Genomic DNA, 23,863 nt, shown 5'->3' on the forward strand with positions numbered 1-23,863 from the left:
GCTCGGTCGGGGGGGGGCCCCCGTCTCGCCCCCGCTCGGTCGTGGGGGGGCTCCCCGCTCGGTCGGGGGGCCCCCCCCGTCTCGCCCCCGCTCGGTCGGGGGGGGCCCCCCCGTCTCGCCCCCCGCTCGGTCGGGGGGGCCCCCCCGTCTCGCCCCCGCTCGGTCGGGGGGGCCCCCCGTCTCGCCCCCGCTCGGTCGGGGGGGCCTCCGTCTCGCCCCCGCTCGGTCGGGGGGGGCCCCCGTCTCGCCCCCGCTCGGTCGGGGGGGCCCCCGTCTCGCCCCCGCTCGGTCGGGGGGGCCCCCGTCTCGCCCCCGCTCGGTCGGGGGGTGGGGCCCCCGTCTCGCCCCCGCTCGGTCGGGGGGGGGGGCCCCCCGCCTCGCCCCCCCCGCTCGGTCGGGGGGGGCCCCCCGCCTCGCCCCCCCCCGCTCGGTCGGGGGGGGCCCCCCGCCTCGCCCCCCCCGCTCGGTCGGGGGGGCCCCCCGCCTCGCCCCCCCCCGCTCGGTCGGGGGGGCCCCCCGCCTCGCCCCCCCCCGCTCGGTCGGGGGGGCCCCCCGCCTCGCCCCCCCCCGCTCGGTCGGGGGGGCCCCCCGCCTCGCCCCCCCCGCTCGGTCGGGGGGGCCCCCCGCCTCGCCCCCCCCCGCTCGGTCGGGGGGTCCCCCCGTCTCGCCCCCGCTCGGTCGGGGGGGGCCCCCCGCCTCGCCCCCCCCCCCATCTCGCCCCCGCTCGGTCGGGGGGGGCCCCCCCGTCTCGCCCCCCGCTCGGTCGGGGGGGGCCCCCCCGTCTCGCCCCCGCTCGGTCGGGGGGCCCCCCCCCGTCTCGCCCCCGCTCGGTCGGGGGGGCCCCCCCGTCTCGCCCCCGCTCGGTCGGGGGGGGCCCCCCCGTCTCGCCCCCGCTCGGTCGGGGGGGGCCCCCCCGTCTCGCCCCCGCTCGGTCGGGGGGGGGCCCCCCGTCTCGCCCCCGCTCGGTCGGGGGGGGCCGTCTCGCACCCGCTCGGTCGGGGGGTCCCCCGTCTCGCCCCCGCTCGGTCGGGGGGGGCCCCCCGTCTCGCCCCCGCTCGGTCGGGGGGGCCCCCCGTCTCGCCCCCGCTCGGTCGGGGGGGGCCGTCTCGCACCCGCTCGGTCGGGGGGGGCCCGTCTCGCACCCGCTCGGTCGGGGGGGCCCCCCGTCTCGCCCCCGCTCGGTCGGGGGGGGGGGCCCCCCACCTCGCCCCCGCTCGGTCGGGGGGGCCCCCCAGCCTCGCCCCCGCTCGGTCGGGGGGGGCCCCCCGTCTCGCCCCCCGCTCGGTCGGGGGGGGGGGCCCCCGTCTCGCCCCCGCTCGGTCGGGGGGGGCCCCCCCGTCTCGCCCCCGCTCGGTCGGGGGGGCCCCCCCCCGTCTCGCCCCCGCTCGGTCGGGGGGTCCTCCGTCTCGCCCTCACCTCTCCCCGTCTCCCTGCTCGGCAGCCCCCGTTTCTCCCCGTCTCCCTGCTCGGCAGCCCCTGCCTCCCCCTGCTCAATCTGGGGTCACACAAAGTTTGAGGCATTCAAATGGGGTTCCATCAATAAAAGATTTGTGAGCAGCAGGTTGGGGACTTTACAGCCTTCCAGACAGCACAAAGTTCAACAATTTCATTCTGTAAACTCTGTTTCCTCCATTTTGGTTCCTTACTTTGTCTGATTCAGTTTCATTTTTGCTTTCAGACAGTGGGCATTTGTTCTCGGCCCACCTTATTTTGTTTCTTTTTGTCCCTTTTCTTGCCCTATCACCATTCCCTTTGGCCCCCTCCTGTCTACCATACCCTTTTATTTTCCTTGTCCTGCCCACATCTTGCTCAATATTACATCCCCAACGTTCTCTAGTTTTGATGAAAAGTCATCACCCTGTAAAATTATATCGGTTTCCCTCTCCACAGATGCTGCCTGTCCTGCTGCATATTTTCTAGCATTTTCTGTTTTTAGTTTGTGACTTCACACTTGTTGATTTGTTAGGGTTAGCATTTCCATTCACAAAATGATGAGGTTGCACTGCTATCCCACACCTATGGCATGTAGAAAATCTGCAACGAAGAAAGTCAACTATTCAAGATCATCACTTTTAATATAGCCGTCTGTCATGAATATGTAGGAACGTGAGAGTAGGCCACTCATCCGCTTTAACCTTTCTGTTACATTGTAAGTAATTATTTCAGTCCTTTCTCTTTTTGTAAAGATTTGTTGCATTAAAATGAAGATAGATACCCAATACGGCTTTGAATTGGGGCAATCTCGTGTGTAATATGTCAAATATGCATCTCAAAATCTTCACCACCTTTTGGGGTTTTTCTTTTGTGATCTGTGCTTGTCCCTTTGGTTTGTTAATGTTTCAGTCTGAGAAATGAAAATGATCATAACAGATAAGTCATTTAATTCCATTTACTCCAATAATTTGATCATGGAGGCAGCTTTTGGGTTAGTTTTTGAAAAACAAGACAAATAGCTCATGACCACCATACCTGCAAGACAGCATTGCAGGCACAGCAGACTGCAATCTGAAGCAATGAGCTACTGCTGTATTTAATCAAGTTGGGCCTTGTGGAATAATTTTGGCAATTGCTGTGTGGAGTGCTGATTGGAAACTGATGGGGGGGGGGGGGGGGGGGAAAGGTGATAATTGGTACCAGACGCAACATACATAGAACATTATAGCGCAGTACAGGCCCTTCGGCCCTCGATGTTGCACCGACCTGTGAAACCACTCTAAAGCCCATCTACACTATTCCCTTATCGTCCATATGTCTATCCAATGACCATTTGAATGCCCTTAGTGTTTGCGAGTCCACTACTGTTGCAGGCAGGGCATTCCACGCCCTTACTACTCTGAGTAAAGAACCTACCACTGACATCTGTTCTATATCTATCTCCCCTCAATTTAAAGCTATGTCCCCTCGTGCTAGACATCACCATCCGAGGAAAAAGGTTCTCACTGTCCACCCTATCCAATCCTCTGATCATCTTGTATGCCTCAATTAAGTCACCTCTTAACCTTCTTCTCTCTAACGAAAACAGCCTCAAGTCCCTCAGCCTTTCCTTATAAGATCTTCCCTCCATACCAGGCAACATTCTGGTAAATCTCCTCTGCACCCTTTCCAATGTTTCCACATCCTTCCTATAATGCGGCGACCAGAATTGCACGCAATACTCCAAATGCGGCCGCACCAGAGTTTTGTACAGCTGTAACATGACCTCATGGCTCCGAAACTCAATCCCTCTACCAATAAAAGCTAACGCACCGTACGCCTTCTTAACAACCCCCTCAACCTGGGTGGCAACTTTCAGGGATCTATGGACATGGCCAAGAATCTTACCATTAGCCCAGTACTCTGTCTTCCTGTTATTCCTTCCAAAATGAATCACCTCACACTTTTCTGCATTAAATTCCATTTGCCACCTCTCAGCCCAGCGCTGCAGCTTATCTATGTCCCTCTGTAACTTGTAACATCCTTCCCCACTGTCCGCAACTCCACCGACTTTAGTGTCATCTGCAAATTTACTCGCCCATCCTTCTACACCCTCCTCCAGGTCATTTATAAAAATGACAAACAGCAGTGGCCCCAAAACAGATCCTTGTGGTACACCACCAGTAACTGGACTCCAATCTGAATATTTCCCATTAACCACCACCCTTTGTCTTCTTCCAGCTAGCCAATTTCTGATCCAAACTGCTAAATCACCCTGAATCCCATGCCTCCGTATTTTCTGCAGTAGCCTACCGTGGAGAACCTTATCAAACGCTTTACTGAAATCCATATACACCACATCAACTGCTTTACCCCCATCCACCTATTTGGTAACCTTCTCAAAGCACTCAATAAGGTTTGTGAGGCACGACCTACCCTTCACAAAACCGTGTTGACTATCTCTAATCAAATTATTCCTTTCCAGAATATTATACATCCCAGATGATTATACATCCTATCTCTTATAAACCTTTCCAAGATTTTGCCCACAACAGAAGTAAGGCTCACTGGTCTATCGTTACCGGGGTTGTCTCTACTCCCCTTCTTGAACAAGGGGACAACATTTGCTATCCTCCAGTCTTCTGGCACTATTCCTGTAGCCAAAGATGACTTAAAGATCAAAGCCAAAGGCTCAGCAATCTCCTCCCTAGATTCCCAGAGAATGCTAGGATAAATCCCATCCGGCCCAGGGGACTTATCTATTTTCACACTTTCCAGAATTGCTAACACTTCCTCCTTATGAACCTCAAGCCCTTCTAGTCTAGTAGCCTGCATCTCAGTATTCTCCTCAACAACATTACTTTTTGTCAGGAAAAAGACATTCATTTAGCACCTCCCCTATCTCCTCGGACTCCAAGCACAACTTCCCACTACTGTCCTTGACTGGCCCTACTCTTACCCTAGTCATTCGTTTATTCCTGACCTATCGATAGAAAGCTTTAGGGTTATCCTTGATCCTACCTGCCAAAGACTTCTCATGTCCCCTCCTGGCTCTTCTTAGCTCTCTCTTTAGGTCTTTCCTAGCTAACTTGTAACTCTCGAGCGCCCTAATTGAACCTTCATGTCTCATCTTTACATAAGCCTCCTTCTTCCTCTTGACAAGTGTTTCGACTGCTTTAGTAAACCACGGTTCCCTTGCTCGACCACTTCCTCCCTGCCTGACAGGTACATACTTATCAAGGACACGCAGTAGCTGTTCCTTGAACAAGCTCCACATTTCCATTGTGCCCATCCTCTGCAGTTTTCCTCTCCATCCGATGCATCCTAAGTCTTGCCTCATCGCATCATAATTGCCTTTCCCCCAGATATAACTCTTGCCCTGCGGTATATACCAATCCCTTTCATCACTAAAAGAAACTTAATCGAATTGTGGTCACTATTACCGAAGTGCTCACCTACCTCCAAATCTAACACCTGTCCTGGTTCATTACCCAGTACCAAATCCAATATGGCCTCGCCTCTTGTTGGCCTATCTACATACTGTGTCAGGAAACCCTCCTGCACACAGACAAAAACAGACCCATCTAAAGTACTCTAACTATAGCGTTTCCAGTCAATATTTGGAAAGTTAAAGTCCCCCATAACAACTACCCTGTTGTTTTCGCTCCTATCCAGAATCCTCTTTACAATCCTTTCTACTATATCTCTGGAACTTTTCAGAGGCCTATAGAAAACCCCTGACGGGGTGACCTCTCCTTTCCTGTTTCTAACCTCAGCCCATACTACCTCAGTAGACGAGTCCTCATCATATGTCCTTTCTGCCGCCGTAATACTGTCCTTGACTAACAATGCCACCCCTCCTCCTCTTTTACCACCTTCCCTGAGCTTACTGAAATATCTAAACCCCGGCACCTGCAACAACCATTCCTGTCCCTGCTCTATCCATGTCTCCGAAATGGCCAAAACATCGAAGACTCGGGTACCAACCCATGCCGCAAGTTGACCCACCATTCATGTTTTTAAGAATAAACAACAGATACTTGTGCTTAATCCTGTGTAATGAGACCGGATTGATTAGTGATCTCATAGTTAGGGATCCTCTCGGAAGGAGCGATCATAATATGGTGAAATTTAAAATACAGATGGAGGGTGAGAAGGTAAAATCAAACACGAGTGTTTTGTGCTTAAACAAAGGAGATTACAATGGGATGAGAGAAGAGCTAGTTAAGGTAGACTGGGAGCAAAGACTTTATGATGAAACAGTTGAGGAACAGTGGAGAACCTTCCAAGTGATTTTTCACAGTGCTCAGCAAAGGTTTACACCAACAAAAAGAAAGGACGGTAGAAAGAGGGAAAATCGACCGTGGATATCTAAAGAAATAAGGGAGAGTATCAAATTGAAGGAAAAAGCATACAAAGTGGCAAAAATTAGTGGGAGACTAGAGGACTGGGAAATCTTTAAGGGGCAACAGAAAGCTACTAAGAATGCTATAAAGAAGAGTAAGATAGATTATGAGAGTAAACTTGCTCAGAATATAAAAACAGATGGTAAAAGTTTCTACAAATATATTAAACAAAAAAGAGTGGCTAAGGTAAATATTGGTCCTTTAGAGGATGAGAAGGGAGATTTAATAATGGGAGATGAGGAAATGGCCGAGGAACTGAACAGGTTTTTTGGGTCGGTCTTCACAGTGGAAGACACAAATAACGTGCCAGTGACTGATGGAAATGAGGCTATGACAGGTGAGGACCTTGAGATGATTATTATCACTAAGGAGGTAGTGATGGGCAAGCTAATGGGGCTAAAGGTAGACAAGTCTCCTGGCCCTGATGGAATGCATCCCAGAGTGCTAAAAGAGATGGCTAGGGAAATTGCAAATGCACTAGTGATAATTTACCAAAATTCACGACTCTGCGGTGGTCCCGGCGGATTGGAAATTAGCAAACGTGACACCATTGTTTAAAAAAGGAGGTAGGCAGAAAGCGGATAATTATAGGCCAGTTAGCTTAACTTCGGTAGTAGGGAAGATACTGGAATCTATCATCAAAGAAGAAATAGCGAGGCATCTGGATGGAAATTGTCCCACTGGGCAGATGCAGCATAGGCACGACCTGCCCTTTATGAACCCAACTAATTTTGTGGAATTTTTTGAGGACATTACCAGTGCGGTAGATAACAGGGAGCCAATGGATGTGGTACATCTGGATTTCCAGAAAGTTATTGAGAAGGTGCCACACAAACGATTGCTGCATAAGATAAAGATGCATGGCATTAAGGGTGAAGTAATAACATGGATAGAGGATTGGTTAATTAATAGAAAGCAAAGAGTGGCGATTAATGGGTGTTTCTCTGGTTGGCAATCAGTAGCTAGTGGTGTCCCTCCGGGATCAGTGTTGGGTCCGCAATTGTTCATAATTTACATAGATGATTTGGAGTTGGGGACCAAGGGCAACGTGTCCAAGTTTGCAGACGACACTTAAGATGAGTGGTAAAGCAAAAAGTGCAGAGGATACTGGAAGTCTGCAGAGGGATTTGGATAGGTTAAGTGAATGGGCTAGGGTCTGGCAGATGGAATATAATGTTGACAAATGTGAGGTTAACCATTTTGGTAGGTATAATAGCAAAAGGGATTATTATTTATATGATAAAATATTAAAACCTGCCGCTGTGCAGAGAGATCTGGGTTTGCTAGTGCATGAGTCGCAAAAAGTTGGTTTACAGGTGCAACAGGTGATTAAGAAGGTGAATGGAGTTTTGTCCTTCATTGCTAGAGGGATGGAGTTTAAGACGAGGGAGGTTATGCTGCAATTGTATAAGGTGTTAGTGAGGCCACACCTGGAGTATTGTGTTCAGTTTTGGTCTCCTTACCTGAGAAAGGACGTCCTGACTCTGGAGGGTGTGCAGAGGAGATTCACTAGGTTAACCCCAGAGATGAAGGGGTTGGATTACGAGGAGAGGTTGAATAGATTGGGACTGTACCCATTGGAATTTGGAAGGATGCGGGGGGAATTATGAAGGGAATAAATAGGATAGATGTGGGCAGGTTCTTTCCACTTGCGAGTGAAAGCAGAACTAGGGGCATAGCCTCAAAATAAGGGGAAGTAGATATAGGACTGAGCTTAGGAGGAACTTCTTCACCCAAAGGGTTGTGAATTTATGGAATTCCTTGCCCAGTGAAGCAGTTGAGGCTCCTTCATTAAATGTTTTTAAGATAAAGGTAGTTTTTTGACGAATAAAGGGATTAAGGGTTATGGTGTTCGGGCTGGAAAGTGGAGCTGAGTCCAAAAAAGATCAGCCATGATCTCATTGAATGGCGGAGCAGGCTCGAGGGGCCAGGTGGCCTGCTCCTGCTCCTAGTTCTTATGTTCTTAAGAGACTATCTTTGAATCAAATTAAGTGCTATCATATGTAGATTGTTACAATCCCAGTTGGTGTTACGACTGAATGGAACCCTGGCCCAGAATGTGTTACTTTTTAATAAAACTTGGAGGAGCAGAGTCACAGGTCTGCTATTTTGCTTTAACCATTAAAAAAAAAAGTTTGCCCCCCCCCCCCCCCCCCCCCCCACCCAGATTCACCAATATGTACAATTTTCAAAGATAACAACCCATTCTGAAAATAAAAAGCAGATGCCGATCTTCGTGGATTTCTTCTTTAATTCCCCCAGATGATTGCCGTAAGAGTTTCCGAAGTTTCTCATTAAAATCTTCTTTTAAACCATGCTTTCCATCAGCTGTTAAGAATCCGCTATCCTCTTCCAACAAGCTCCGGTTCCACTGTTTCAATGAGGAATCCAGCACCAGATTTTACCAACTTCCCTTTCAGAATTCCTTTGTCTTGATTTGCGACATTCATCCAAATTTCTACACAAACTCCTGTCCACAGTATCCAACAGAATGCTATTTGTTCAAAAACTGGAAATAGAGACATCAAACCTCGCGATTGCTTCAGATGTGTGGCGTGTCTGTAGCCAACCTCATCAGCTCTCTTCCCAGGTCTGACTTCAACTTCCATGAACAGTATCTTGTCCTAAATCCAGTTCCTTTTTGTTCCTTTTTACTTCCATGTTCCTGGAGTTCCTTTTCCATTCCCTTATTTCTAGAATGAACTATCCTTTAGTTCCTCTGGAGCTTACTTTCGAGCAAATGACTCAATTGTATGGATTTCCTGCTTCTATCAGAGCTGAGAGCCATTCATTCTCACGCTTCCTAGCCCCAACTGCTATGAATTCTCCAAAAACAACACTTTTTTTTTTTATAAAGAAAACCGTCCTACCCTAAAGGTGCCCTGGTTACCGGGCAACCAATTTTAAAAACTTCTCCCAGTTGTTTACTTTACATTCCCTAACACTCTAAGCAAAATAGAAGCATGGTTTGAACTGACCAAACCCCCACACTTGCAAACATCTTAGTCTAGCACAAATCTACCTCGTTTTATTCTTCTTAGACAGTTAATATGTATCTATGGGAGTTTGGGACAATATTGAGGTCTGTTGATGGCTGTGGTGCATTGTACAATTAGTCTATTGGCTTGCTGTTGAATTAGGGGCACTCCTTTTTGTGCTATAAACATCCAGCAGCAACAACAATTTGCTTTAGCCTGAAAGGGTCCAGAGTATTAACATCAGAGTATTAACATTAGCATCAATGTTGGGATTTCCTTCAGATCCATGTCAAGAAAAGTGGATTTCCGTTCCAAGTTCTAGAATTGTCATTGTCTCCCCCCCACTGCCCTCCCGACGGGGTGGTTATCATCTCTTTTTCGAGACAATGATGCAGTGACGACATAGTCTTTTACAACACTCTGACCTTTATTATTTTATCTTTTAATGATTTCCAAACTAGAGGGCCTGTTGCATGTAGAAAAATTAAATGAAAATTATTCTTTCTGATTTAACTATTAATTGACACTTCCTGTGCAATATCACCCTGAATTGAGAAATATTAGTCCATGATTGTACTAGGTCATAATTTTAGACTGATAGCTTAATGAGACAGACTCTCTTTTGGGAGTTCAGATTGTTTTAGACTGCACTGTCTTTTCAGATATTTAAAAAAAATAAATGTCCTTGATTTCAGCCCATGCTCCTGATCTATAGGTACCCAGTGAGGAGGGTGATGGGGAAGGAGGAGGATCTCCTCATGAACCTGCTCTTGGGCCTGGCCAAACGTGCCATCAACAGGTTCAGGCAGTGGGTGACCTATGGGGTCACCTGGCATCACCGTCTGCCCCTCTACCGCGGCTACATCACAGCCAGTGTCCCTGGAGAGGGAGCAGACGGAGTCCACCAGCGACGTTGGGGCCTTCCGTGCCTGGTGGGTGCTGGGGTGAATTATTGACTCTCTTAATCATGTTTTGGTTTGATGTTTTGAGTTTCATTTGTGATTTTTCTGTATCAATACCCTTTTAAGAGGCTGTCCTTTTAATGTTTCCCTCTGTTTATTTTCTTTTGTTTACTTGGTTACTTGATCTACATCCAAAGTAGGATATTGTCCATGCACTAGTAATCCAGAGACCCAGGGTAATATTCTGGGCACCCAGGTTCCAATCCCACCACAGCAAATGGTAACATTTTGAATTAAATAAAAATCTGGAATTAAAGTCTTGCTGCTGCCCATGAAATCATTGTCGATTGTCGCAAAAAAACCATCTGGTTCACAATTGCCATCTTACCTGGTCTGACCCATGTGACTTCAGAGCCACAGCAATGTGTATGACTCTTAAATGGCTAGCAAACCACTCTGTTCGAAGGCAATTAGGGCAATAAACACTGGCCCAGCCAGTGACACCCACATCCCATTCATTAAAATTATGTTTCACATACAACATGCCATCCCAACACAGGTGCTCCACATGCATTCCATTTGAAGGCAAGACCGTGAAACAAATGTATTTTTAGTGGCCAATGAGACTCCATGTACACTGAAGCCAATGAGAGATTGGGGTCTCTATCATTCCAAATACTTCCAGCACATAATCCTGAGCCATTCTTTTGCCTTGGTACACACCATAACCACTCAAGTTCCTGTGAAAGTGACCCTAAGTGCATTCTGGACTTCATTCTGTGGCAGGGTTTCCCCTGTTTTGTGGCATTGCTGCCCCAATAACATTTGGTCCAGCTGAAGTGTTTTTCTCTTGCACAGAACAGCTCACTGAGTTACGACACGAGTACATCAGGCAGGGTGATCAGCTGCAGGAGTACCGGAAGAATTCCACATCCTTGGAGAAGAAACTAGAATATGAGAGGTGAAGTACCTATTCTACACAGATTCTGTACAGTGCAACCGTTAACATTTCTCTTTCTCTGCCCTTTTGGTACTGGCTACAACTTTATGAAGGTGTCCCTAAAGTCAACTTTGAACCTTGCAAATTAAAAGTTAATAGTCACCAACATCTAAACCTGCAAACCTTGCTTTGCCAGTTCTGTGCAACTTGGTATTGACTGGTTTTGAAGAAGTCCAGTTTTTATTGTCAAATTCTTAAGTTGCCTTTTAGAAAAAGAAAATTAGTGTGGCTGAATGTATAAACAGAATTCACCAATAGAGAACATTGAGCTTAATTCACTTGTGGTTTAGGATGAGTGGTTTCTGCGTCCAATGCACTGTGACATTGTAAATATATTCTTATGATTTTGCTGTACTTATTGACCACCATGATTCTTCCCTTTTTGACATCGATCACCTCATTAGTCATGAGCTAGTCATTACACGTAAAGTAAATATTCATTTCTATTTAAAATTTAAGTCAATATTTGGTTTTGGTATTTTGAACCATTTTTCCCTTTTGATCATTGTCAGGCTTCTTTGTTTCCTCCATTTTCTTTGCTGTGGTTGTGGCAGAGCATATTTATGTTGCTGAATTCTACAGCACCATTGATATGGTCCAAGTGAAAATGGATTGATGTGAGAATGCCAATACAACTCTTTAGTCAACAAGAGGTTATTTCTAATTATTGACCTCTTGACCCAAAATACTGTGATGGAAGGTTGAAAATATTTCTCTGGCTCTCATTCTATCTGAATTGTATACATTAAAAGAATGGTGTAAAAAATTAATCTCCATTTAATGGAATTGCAAGTGTCAGCAACAGTTTATTTTCAAGACTGGTAGCTATATCTTAATTGCTAAGGGGCAGGCTAGTTTATTGAATATTTGTGGTGGGAGTGGATTAAAGACCTTGTAACCACTAGAGAACATGTTTATTTACCAATGCTATGATATAATCAGAAAAGTTGGTTTGTTAATTTTGAACAAGTGCAATATGTGCTTAAGAATAAAGTAGTTGTGTTTTCATTTGATGTAGGGGAGTAGATGAGGAGGGGACGTGGCTCAGGTCTTTGAAATATAAGGAGTATGGAATATTGATGCAAACAAAGGTTATTTTTGACTTCGGGTACGATCTTGAGTAAAGTGGCACCATTTTAAAGCTTGAAGTGAGCTCAGGGCTGAATTCTTAATAAAAATGGTTGAAAGCTGCATTGATCGACATTCTGAAAGAAATCCCAACTTACAATTCATTTTTTTCTAATTTATCATGATATATAGACAAAGATGTTATCAAGTACTCTGCATAGTACATAGAACACTATGATCTGCCTGGACATGTTGCTAACTTTCTCCTTAGTTCAATTGCTCTGTTTTATTACCTTTGCTCTCGAGTCGCCAGGTATCTTTATGATACCGCCATGAGGTTCAAGTCCGAGTAATGATCAATAACCCAATACACCGATTAGTAAGATTCAAATCAAAGCACATTTAATATACACAGTAATCGCTACTCATGCACAAATTCTACGTCTAAGCTACTTCTACAACTAACAGGCCTTTACTTAACTTCGGACTGGCCCACCAGGTCAGGGGAACAAATGGCCTTTCGTTCGGGTTCTGAGTCTGCGGGATTCGAAGTTGGTATGGATTGGTAGCTAGGGGCGCCTATCTCGTAGCGAGCGTTGAATTAAGACTTACTTCTGTCGGCAGTCACTGCACCGGTCACGGTCAATGTTGGTTTGTGTTGCTGGGTGACCCGGGCAGGACGAAGAGGTGAAGAGAGCGCTTTGAACTTGGGGCTTAACTCTTATAGTCCCCAGGGGCTTCCCGCCTTTTGGGGCGGACCCTGTACCTGGTCCCAAGTGATTGGACTTTGTCCCAATCGCTTGGTTCGATTTCTCCAATACTGGAGCGGTTCCCTGATCGATGGGCGGTCTTGAGGTGCTCGTTCACCTCCTTTGTGTTGGCTCCTGCTGGCGCCGGGGAGTCTGGCTTTGTTTTGTGTGTCCAAAATGTTACTTATTGTTCCCGGGGATTGCTCATCAGTTTGTAGATGGCTGCTACGTTGTTATGCTGATGGTCGCTGGTATCGATGTTGTCTGGCCTTTTGCAGAGTTAAATACACAGCAAACCTGCAGCTGCTGGTTTCTGTCTATGTTGGCTGACTTTCCCATCAGCCTTTGCAGTTCGCCATTTTAAATCGGGAGCTGGCCAATTTAGGTGGCTACAGACAGAACCATGAAAATACTAACTATGGAATGCAAGAGGTTATAATTGAATACGGAATTGAAAAGTTGTAGTTTTTTGACTCTCTCCCATTGACACAAAGTGGTGTCAGTTGTACTGCAGCTATAAAAGTGTTTTATAATTGTCTGATACAGTACCTAAAACACACAAGTCAAATAGGAGATTGTCTAAACGCCACTTTAGTTTGTTCTGCCTTGGAGTACAAGTTGTGTAGTTACGTATCTTGCAATGCTTGTTCTTTCTATTAACCTAATTATTATGCAAATTGTGTTATGAATGAAATGTAATTTAATTGAGAACTATCACATATATTACATGTTTTAAAAACCTGGTGTTAGCAGAAGTTGCTGATGGGCAACCTCGGCTAGTGAGTGGGCAATGACTGGCCCTCCTTCATCTTCGGGCTGCGAGATTGAAATCTGGCAAGTTTACTAACCATGACCCCATGAATAAGGTTAAATACATTTAATACACGCTGAATATTTCAAAAGTTATAGAAAATGCTTAATCCCTTAGATATCAGAACTGCAATCAACTTCAAATGGTGAGCACTAAATAAATATTTGCAGTTTGGACATGGAGGGAGTGCACGGTTCTCTCAGTCAATGTTGTGAGCAATCCGCACGCACCTCGTTTCATTTCAGTCATACGGGTAGGAAAAAACTGCGCGGATGGAAATCCGAGGAATGTGGCAATCCTGTGCGTGGACAACAGAATGTCTCGTAGGTTGCATGTGTCCCCTGGGTTGCAGGTTGCCCACCACTGGCATAAGTACATGTTTAATTAGTGATTAAACTTTGTCTAAGAATCTTGTTTCAGGACTGCATGGTTTCATGTATTAACAATTTTAAGGTTCAGAATTATTTCTTGACCTCTATCCTGCTTTTAAGGGAAAAAAACATTTTTAGCTTGTGTATATATCTTGTTTGCAAGAATTATAAGCTCATATGGGCTAGGGAAGGCAGATGGAATACAATGTTGACAAATGTGAGGTTATCCATTTTGGTAGGAATAACAGCAAAAGGGATTATTATTTTTTTTTTTTTTTTTTTTTTTTTTATAAATGTTTTATTGAAAATTTTTTCCCAAACAACAATTTTTCCCCTCTTACAAAGCAAACGCAACAATAACAATACAGAAATTTTAAACAATACACAAGTAACAAAACCCCTTTATCTTTGACCTAAACTAACCCCCCCCCCCTCCCCCCCCCCCCCCCCCCCCCCCCTCCCCCTGGGTTGCTGCTGCTGGTCATCTGTCTTCCCTCTAACGTTCCCCTAGGTAGTCGAGAAATGGCTGCCACCGCCTGGTGAACCCTTGAGCCGATCCCCTCAGGGCAAACTTTATCTGCTCCAGTTTAATGAACCCCGCCATATCATTTACCCAGGCCTCCAGTCCGGGGGGTTTCGCCTCCTTCCACATGAGTAGGATCCTGCGCCGGGCTACTAGGGACGCAAAGGCCACAACGTCGGCCTCTTTCGCCTCCTGCACTCCCGGCTCTTCCGCAACTCCAAATAGAGCTAACCCCCAGCCTGGTTTGACCCGGGCCTTCACCACCCGCGAAATCACTCCCGTCACTCCCTTCCAATACCCTTCCAGTGCCGGGCATGCCCAAAACATATGTGCGTGGTTTGCCGGGCTCCCGCCACACCTCCCACATTTGTCCTCCACTCCAAAGAACCTGCTCAATCTTGCTCCCGTTATGTGTGCTCTATGTAGCACCTTAAATTGAATCAGGCTAAGCCTGGCGCATGAGGAAGAGGAATTTACCCTGCTTAGGGCATCAGCCCACATACCCTCCTCTATCTCCTCCCCTAGTTCTTCTTCCCACTTTCCTTTTAGTTCGCCCACCGACTCCTCCCCCTCTTCCCTCATCTCTCGGTAAATCTCTGACACCTTGCCCTCTCCGACCCACACCCCTGAAAGCACCCTGTCCTGTATCCCCTGTGTCGGGAGCAATGGAAATTCCCTCACCTGTTGTCTAGTAAATGCCCTCACCTGCATATATCTCAAGAAATTTCCCCGGGGCAACTTATACTTTTCCTCCAATGCTCCCAAGCTCGCAAAAGTCCCATCTATAAATAAATCTCCCACCCTCCTAATTCCCAACTGGAACCAGCTCTGAAATCCTCCATCCATTCTTCCTGGGGCGAACCTATGGTTGTTCCTGATTGGGGACCCCACCAGGGCTCCCCGCACCCCTCTCTGTCGCCTCCACTGTCCCCAGATATTCAATGTTGCCGCCACCACCGGGTTCGTGGTAAACTTTTTAGGTGAGATCGGTAGCGGCGCCGTCACCAGCGCCTCTAAACTCGTCCCTTTACAGGACTTTCTCTCCAGTCTTTCCCACGCCGCTCCCTCACCCTCCATCATCCATTTACGTATCATTGCCACATTGGCGGCCCAATAGTAATCGCCCAAGTTCGGTAGTGCCAATCCTCCTCTGTCCCTACTACGCTGAAGGAACCCCCTCCTTACTCTCGGAACTTTCCCTGCCCACACGAAGCTCGTGATGCTCCTGTCTATTTTATTAAAAAAGGTCTTAGTGATTAGTATAGGGAGACATTGAAATACAAATAAGAACCTCGGGAGGACCATCATCTTAATTGCTTGCACCCTGCCCGCCAGCGACAGAGGCTGCATGTCCCACCTCTTGAAGTCCTCCTCCATTTGTTCTACCAACCGTGTCAGATTAAGTCTGTGCAAGGTTCCCCAGCTCCTAGCGATCTGAATCCCCGGGATTATTATTTAAATGATAAAATATTAAAACATGCTGCTGTGCAGAGGGACCTGGGTGTGCTGGTGCATGAGTCGCAAAAAGTTGGTTTACAGGTGATTAAGAAGGCAAATGGAATTTTGTCCTTCATTGCTAGAGGGATGGAGTTTAAGACGAGGGAGGTTATGCTGCAACTGTATAAGATGTTAGTGAGAGTATTGTGTTCAGTTTTGGTCTCCATACCTGAGAGAGGACGTACTGGCACTAGAGGGTATGCAGAGGAAATTCACCAGGTTAATCCCAGAGATGACAACATAGTAGCATTGTGGATAGCACAATTGCTTCACAGCTCCAGGGTCCCAGGTTCGATTCCGGCTTGGGTCACTGTCTGTGTGGAGTCTGCACATCCTCCCTGTGTCTGCGTGGGTTTCTTCCCGGGTGCTCCGGTTTCCTCCCACAGTCCAAAGATGTGCAGGTTAGGTGGATTGGCCATGATAATTTGCCCTGTGTCCCCAAAATTGCCCTTAGTGTTGGGTGGGGTTACTGGGTTATGGGGATAGGGTGGCGGTGTTGACCTTGGGTAGGGTGCTCTTTCCAAGAGCCGGTGCAGACTCGATGGGCCGAATGGCCTCCTTCTGCACTGTAAATTCTATGATAATCTATGATGGGGTTGGATTACGAGGAGAGGTTGAGTAGACTGGGACTGTACTCGTTGGAATTTGGAAGGATGCGGGGGGATCTTGTAGAAACGTATAAAATTGTGGAGGGAATAGATAGGATAGATGCGGGTAGGTTGTTTCCACTGGCGGGTGAAAGCAGAACTCTGGGGCATAACCTCAAAATAAGGGGAAGTAGATTTAGGACTGAGCTTAGGAGGAACTTCTTCACCCAAAGGGTTGTGAATCTGGAATTTGCTGCCCAGTGAAGCAGTAGATGCTCCTTCATTAAATGTTTTCAAGATAAAGATAGTTTTTGTTTTGAGAATAAAGGAATAAAGGGTTATGGTGCTCGGGCCGGTAAGTGGAGCTGAGTCCACAAAAGATCAGCTATGATCTCATTGAATGGCAGAGCAGGCTCGAGGGGCCAGATGGCCTACTCCTGCTGCTAGTTCTTGTCTTCTTATAAGATATGGGAGCAGAAGTAAGCCATTTGGCCTATTTGAGTCTGCTACGCCATTCGATCATGGCTGATCTCACCCTGGCCTCCAACTCCACTGTCTTGCCTGTTCTCCATAACCCTTCAACTCATTACCAATTAAAAATCTGCCTAACACCCCTTAAATTTACTCACTGCCCCAGCATCCACCGCACTCTGGGGTAGCGAATTCTACAGATTCACAAGCCTATGGGAGAAGTAGTTTCCCCTGGTTCAAAATTAAACAGAACCGTGCTGAAAAAACGCAACCTAAACCTGCCTACGACCAACTTGGTCAAAACTAGGATCATTTCAAGATTAACGTGACCAATAAATTGCATTAGTTGGTAGCTGAAGTGTCCAATTGCACTTCATATTCTTTCTCATACATGTGGCCCCAATGTATTTTTTTTTTTTTTTTTGTTGTATGGTAGATCTAGATCGTCCTCTTTGGGCTGGCATGTTATTTCTCTTGTGCATTGGTGTTTGCGTGTAAAAAATGCTTTAATCACTTAGTTTGTCTAATCTTTGCGATTTACAGATGCTTGATCAAAATATAATCCGAAATGGATTCAGTTAATGACCAAGAATCATCTTAATCAGCTTACCTTGCATTTGGACATTAACTGGTACACTAATTGAGAGTTGACTGAACTCTTGTCATTTATATAGTCCCATATAAATAAAATAAATGTAGATAAAATAATGAAGGTCATAAAATAATTAAAGTTAATGTCGTCTATGAGAAAGCTAACCTTTACCAGTAGGCTCTTAAATTTGAATTCAGTTCTGAAAGTGAGGTGAAAGCCCTTTCTCTGTTGGCTACAGGGATATAAACATAAATGAGTTCCATAATTTCAACCTCGGGCTATGTGCTAACGCTGAGTGCAATGAATATACGTGCCGTCTACAACCTGAATTAGATCGTTTGAAGACTTGGGCGGAGAGATGGCAGATGGAGTTTAATCCGGACAAATGTGAGGTATTACATTTTGGAAGGTCTAATACAGGTAGGGAATATACAGTGAATGGTAGAACCCTCAAGAGTATTGACAGTCCGAGAGATCTAGGTATACAGGTCACTGAAAGGGGCAGCACAGGTGGAGAAGGTGGTCAAGAAGGCATACGGCATGCTTGCCTCCGTTGGCCGGGACATTGAGTATAAGAATTGGCAAGTCATGTTGCAGCTGTATAGAACCTTCGTTAGGCCACACTTGGAGTATAGTGTTCAATTCTGGTCGCCACACTACCAGAAGGATATGGAGGCTTGAGAGATGGTGCAGAAGAGATTTACCAGGATGTTGCCTGGTATGGAGGGCATTAACTATGATGAGAGGTTGAATAAACTCTGTTTGTTCTCATTGGAACGATGGAGATTGAAGGGCGACCTGATAGAGGTCTACAAAATTATGAGAGGCATAGACAGGGTGGATAGTCAAAGACTTTTTCCCAGGGTAGAGGGGTCAATTACTAGGGGACATAGGTTTAAGGTGCGAGGGGCAAGGTTTAGAGGAGATGTATGAGGCAAGTTTTTTACACTGAGGGTAGAGGGTGCCCGGAACTCGTTGCTGGAGGAGGTGGTGGAAGCAGGGACGCTAGTGACGTTTAAGTGGCATCTTGACAAATACATGAATAGGATGGAAATAGAGGGATACGGACCCCGGAAGTGTAGAAGGTTTTAGTTTAGACGGGCAGCATGGTCGGCGCAGGCTTGGAAGGCCGAAGGGCCTGTTCCTGTGCTGTACATTTTTGTTCTTTGTTCTTTGATTACTCTTCCTTTTTGACTAGTACAAAAAAAGTACATTTATTCCAACACACACATGCGCATGGGAACAGGGTGGGCAAAGTGCTTAGAATTGTTTTGTTTGCTTGTGTGAAGGATAAATGTTGGCTGGGAATGCTTGAGCCAGCAAACCTGTTTGTGTGATAATTAATTCTTGATTTCCACCCTCCCGTATGTGGAAAAAATGGCCTTCCTCTGGCTGACACCAGCTCAATAACTTGCTATGTCGGAAAAATGTCCACTAAATATAGTCATGCCACTAGAAGACTAGTTTTATTGACTAACCACATTTGATAACGTGACTTACAAAAAAGTTCTTTTAGAAAACAATAGATTAAGTTGGATTCAGCTTGCAATAAAAATGCATTTTTATGTTTTCAAAAGAAACGCATCAATTTGTCTTTTTTTAAAGGATGAGATCGAGTTGGTTATTTAGCAGCAAGGGAATAAAATATAGTAAATTGCTGTCAATTATATAAATTGAGCTTTTCCAAAGTCCGTGTGAATGATTCTGAAAATGTATTGCGAAAGAAGGAAATGAATGCAATGACAAACTGCTGAAGTACTCCACTGTACTGGCAACATTTGTGGTTATCATTCGAGTCCAGCCTGACTCTTCAGAACTAAGTGATTAGTGCAGTGTTTCAAACTTTTTTTCCCCGAGACCCACACCAGCCAACTTTCGTGACACACCATTATTGCTTACCTTTAATGCAACAGGTGAGCATACTTGGTCCTCACGGTTTCACTTGCTTTGTCACTCAATGTTACATTCCTGCTAAGGACTTCAGCTAATGATTAAGTTCTCACTGCATCCTTTGAAAAAAAGAGGTTTGTTCTCGAACTCTCCAAGCTTACTCTTCAAATGCCTTTGAAGTTTTGAGGGTTTAAACTTTAGTCAGTACTTCCTTATATATAACACACATGGCCTTTGCATTGGCAAATTAACAAAGCCAAGCCTCAAAAAAAATCATCTTCACACTGCTTTGTTCCCAATTTTAATTTTTTTCTTCGTTTAAAACTACCCATCTTCAGTCTTGTTGCCTTGTTTCAGTGCAGCTACAAAATGAAGAATCTCTCCTCGGTGATATCTCACCTGAAACACAGATGTACCGGGCGAGTGACGTCAGTGTAGGTATTAGGCGCGTGACCTGCACTCTGCCGCTGCTTCTGGCTGGAAGGCTGGATCGTTCTATTTAAAACACTGGGAGCTGCTGGCATTCTCAGTTTAAACGCCGGTCGCGGCCGTTGGGCGCTTCTCCTACGATTGGGAGCGCCACGACCAATTGCTCCGCAACCCACCCGACACTCGCCTGCGGATCGCAACTCGCAATTTGAGTTCTTTGTATTGCCATGTGGCTAACACTCAATTAATTGAAATTATTAGTGAAAACTGATAATGCAAAATAACCTTCTCAATGTATGACAAATGTGTAATTTATACAGGTCAATATTTTACTAGAGATTTTTTTTTTGTTACAAAAATATACTTTATTCATTTAATCACTGAAAGAAACATGTCAAATTGTCCTAACTGGAGAAAATGTGAGCATCATTGTACTCTCTTGAATGTCAAGATGCACTCTTGAGGTGCTTCAATTCAGTTGTGAACATTACATACATTTTAGAGTTCAATTCTGTTTAAACTATACACATCAGTCATGTTGCACTTTGCGGTGCTTCGATATAGTTACATAAGCACAAGGTCCGAGGGGTTTTACATGGTTACCAGCCCCTCCTGTGTACATTGACTGAAAGGCCTTTCACACTGGCCTTTCCCCATTGTGCCTTGGCGGTGGCTGCCCCAAGTTTGAATGCCTCCATTAACACACGGTCTTCAGAATATGCCAGTCTGCAACACTTTGTCAAGGACAATTCTTTGCACTGGAGGATCAACCTGTTTCAGACAGACCAAAGAGCATCTTTCACAGGGTTGATGATTCTCCAGCAGCAGTCGATGTTTGTCTTGGTGTGTGTCCCTTCAGCCCGTTGAGGAAGGATTCTTGTATGTAAATTAGCAGGCATGTCAACCAGTTTATTAATAAAATGTTTTACCCAGGTGCCCTTATTTGCGAGATGAAAAAGGAACAAACACAGGTTGATGATTTAACACACTTTTATTCACAATTCTCTCACCCTCAATGTGTGACTCAGACTCACAGCTGAGCTCTCGGTATTACCTGCACTTAGTGAAGGAGGCTGGCCAGGCTACCGTCAATCACCGTAGAAATCTCCTCTGGGCTAGAAATCTCCTCTGGGCTGGGAACCTAGGGTCCCTTGCGATTGGTTGTGCTTGGGGCACACCAGGTTATCACTGAAGATCTGTTCCGATGTTCCTTTTATGCTGGTTCTGCTAGCATTGAGTCGTAAGTATGTTCCCACACACCTAGCCTGAGTTAGGGTTAGGGTTAGCCCCATCCAGACTTCAACTCGTTATTGGGAATAAACAGGATACTCTTGTTCAGCCAAGGTGATTCATTGTCCTCAAACACTCGTGTTTATGGAGTCTGATGGCCTTCTTTATTTGTCCTGCTACACAGTTGATTACTTGTGTCTGGAAGTTCGTTACATATTAATAGCATGGTCTTGTTCTTTTGTGTAAACAACAAGAGTGGGCAATCACAAAGTCCATTTAGCGATAATGAGTTTATTTGTTGACTTGAGTGCTCTTGCTGATGGCCAGTATTGATTCCAGCCAGGTCCTCATTTGGCAGTTTCTTATCTGGGCCTGTGGGTCTTGTCAGCTTGTTTCCAGTACCACACTTCTCTCAGAGCTGCTCGGTATGAACCTCGACAAGTACCATTGCATCTCCAAACCTTCATTACAAAGGCACATTCCACAACATCATGGGTGTCTCACTTTCCACCCCACCCCTCCCAAATCAGCCGCTTTGAGGGCATTGTGCGGTGACACAGAGACGTCGGGAGTGCTGACGGGAGGCACCTTTCTCCTCCAGCCAAGTTAGGCCTTGGTGCTTGTTTAAAAGTTCTGTTGAGTCATTCTGCGAGGTGATTCTGACAGTCTGCTCAGGGGAACTATCTGACACGATCCAAAATCTTTTCCCTAAGGGCCTTGAGGACATTACCTGCGGATCACGGCTCGATTGCCTTCTGGTCAAAAGCGCTTTTCCTAACACATTTTTCCACTGGGAGAGGTGATATGGCATGGTCCAACTACCTGGAGCGTTCTGCGACGACATAGCCAACCTCATCCTTTGCAACACCGGGGACAGGTCGAGCCTCTTAAGTAGTGATACTTGGTGTTGTGTAACATGGATCTACACATAGTTGGGATGCAGCTGCATACCAGGTGACCATGAGGGTGGCGTTATTGAGAGCTTTCTGCACGGTGTCCCTTCGGACATTAATGATCTTGGATCGCCAGAAGAAGATGGCACAGGATCTCTGGTTTGGGCCAAGTGATTACAGACTGGCTGCATCAGTGATTGATTGATTTGGCTGGTGGCTAATGAATCGGCTCAAAAGACTATGCGCTGCCCGGTAACTGGTTGTGATTGTACCTGATCCTACTGGAATATTTTTTGAGTCATGGAGGTTCCAGTTTGATTTAACTTTTGATTCTGCAGCCTGAATGGGGGGATCTAATTAACTCTCCAAAGAGATCTAACTAATCATATTGAGAGGGCTACCGTGGGGCTGACATTCTCTCCAGCAAGTCTGGGTGTCGTTCTATTTAGACTGCAGCGGCCTGAAGTCAAACCACAAGCTGAAGGCAAGGTTTGATGTGAAATTAAGTGTCTATACAGAAAGGTATAGGCCTGAATGTGAACCTGGAGGACCAGAGAAAAAGATATAAAGTGTCTCTCCAGAAAGCCTGCTGCCTGTAAGTACTGCATTTTCTAACCTGTGGGGACCCTGAATGAATGACTCTACAAAAACAACTATTACCAGCTGTAATCCAGAGGCTTTGATCAACCAGCGTGTTATGGAAAGCGTGCTAAAGAATCACCATTTGAAGCAAAGACTCTTGAGCTGGATTCGCTGCAGCCCAACGCCGAAATCAGCATCGGCGATCGAGTGGAGAATAGATTCAGGCGACGTTCCGGGCCAGAAGCTGGTTTGATGCCAGTTTGCGATAATCCGCCCTCTCCAAACCGGTGTCGTTGGGACGTGCACCGGGTGCAATCGCAAGGCCGTTTGCACGTCATCGGACGACCCGCCCGGGATGCTCCAACCCCGATGGTCCAAGTTCCTGATGGCGCAGGCCACGTGCTGACTGTGTCCAGTGTCGTCACACCCATCCGGGATCCGTGCCACTGACCGGGGGAGGGCTTCTGCTGGGGTTGGGTGGACTGGGGGGGGTTCAGGGGTTGGGCTGTGGGTTAAGGTTCCAGCATGGCCGGCGCCACGTTTTCCAATGCGACCGGTGCAGATGTCAACCCTGTGCATGCACGTCCCGGAACCCGCCTGTTTTCCTTGCGATCCTTGGGTGGTTCACGCAGCGTCGGTGCTAGTTCCTCGCTGGTACCGGATTTGGTGGGGGTTCGCGCCGGTTTTCCTGTCGTGACCCAGCCGTGGATTTTCCATTGGCGCCGACACTTAGCCGCTGGAACGTAGAATCCCGGCCCTTATCTATTGACCTTCATCCTTATTATTTTCACCCCTTTTCCCCCTTCTGTGTTTGTCTGGCTTGTGTGTGTGGGTAGAGGAGAAGGGGGAAATAGGTATTAGCTTTTTATTATCCAGTTGTATTTACTGCATATTTCATGATAGTTCTTGGCATAAAGGCGAAGAGTGAGGCTTGTTGGGTCTTCACCTCGTCTTCCTTGACATCCAACCCCTATCGACTGCAGCCGGAGCAGATTCTGCATGCTTTGCTAGCATTGCGACCTGACCCCACTGCATCCCGCTCCTTCTAAATACCTTTTGAGGATGAAAATCCTCTTGATAGTACCCGTGATTGCTATGGAGACTTGGAGGATTTCACGTTACTCCAACCTTTGTAATCCCTGTAAAGTACCTAGAGGCTTCCATGTCCCCCTGCCCACTCTTTGGTTTTTCTCTCGGTGACAGTTGACCATTAGGAAGCTGTAGTCCGAGAAGAACCAGCTTGAGATTGGTGGACCTGATCATGGATGCACTGGACACAACCAGGCAGTCCTATCCTCTAGTGGATGGACCTTTCTGGCTACGTTCATGTGTATCTATGCTGTGCGCATCTGCAGGGTTGCTGAAGATGTTGTGCAGCTTGGCAACTTTTGCCCTTTCCATCAGAAGTCTGGATGCTGTTGGCCTTGTCAATTGTCTAGCTGCATCAATAATGCAGTTGAAGTCACTGCCC

General features: G+C 46.6%; 1 protein-coding gene across 7 annotated transcripts in view; it reads left to right on the forward strand.

Moving 5' to 3' along the window:
- The window catches only part of golm2 (golgi membrane protein 2), a 129,090-nt gene that overhangs the window by 34,213 nt on the left and 71,014 nt on the right, over window positions 1-23,863 (forward strand). For all 7 annotated transcript variants that reach the window (XR_011933852.1, XM_072470395.1, XM_072470398.1 and 4 more), the window contains exon 4: window positions 10,558-10,660. Coding sequence is in view for 6 of the 7 variants with exons in the window: in XM_072470395.1 (XP_072326496.1) it covers window positions 10,558-10,660 (103 nt within the window). In the remaining variant the exon portion in view is untranslated. The remainder of the gene's footprint in view (window positions 1-10,557; window positions 10,661-23,863) is intronic.

The sequence above is a fragment of the Scyliorhinus torazame genome, chromosome 12 (assembly GCF_047496885.1).
Source record: "Scyliorhinus torazame isolate Kashiwa2021f chromosome 12, sScyTor2.1, whole genome shotgun sequence".
Taxonomy (NCBI): Eukaryota; Metazoa; Chordata; class Chondrichthyes; order Carcharhiniformes; family Scyliorhinidae; genus Scyliorhinus; species Scyliorhinus torazame.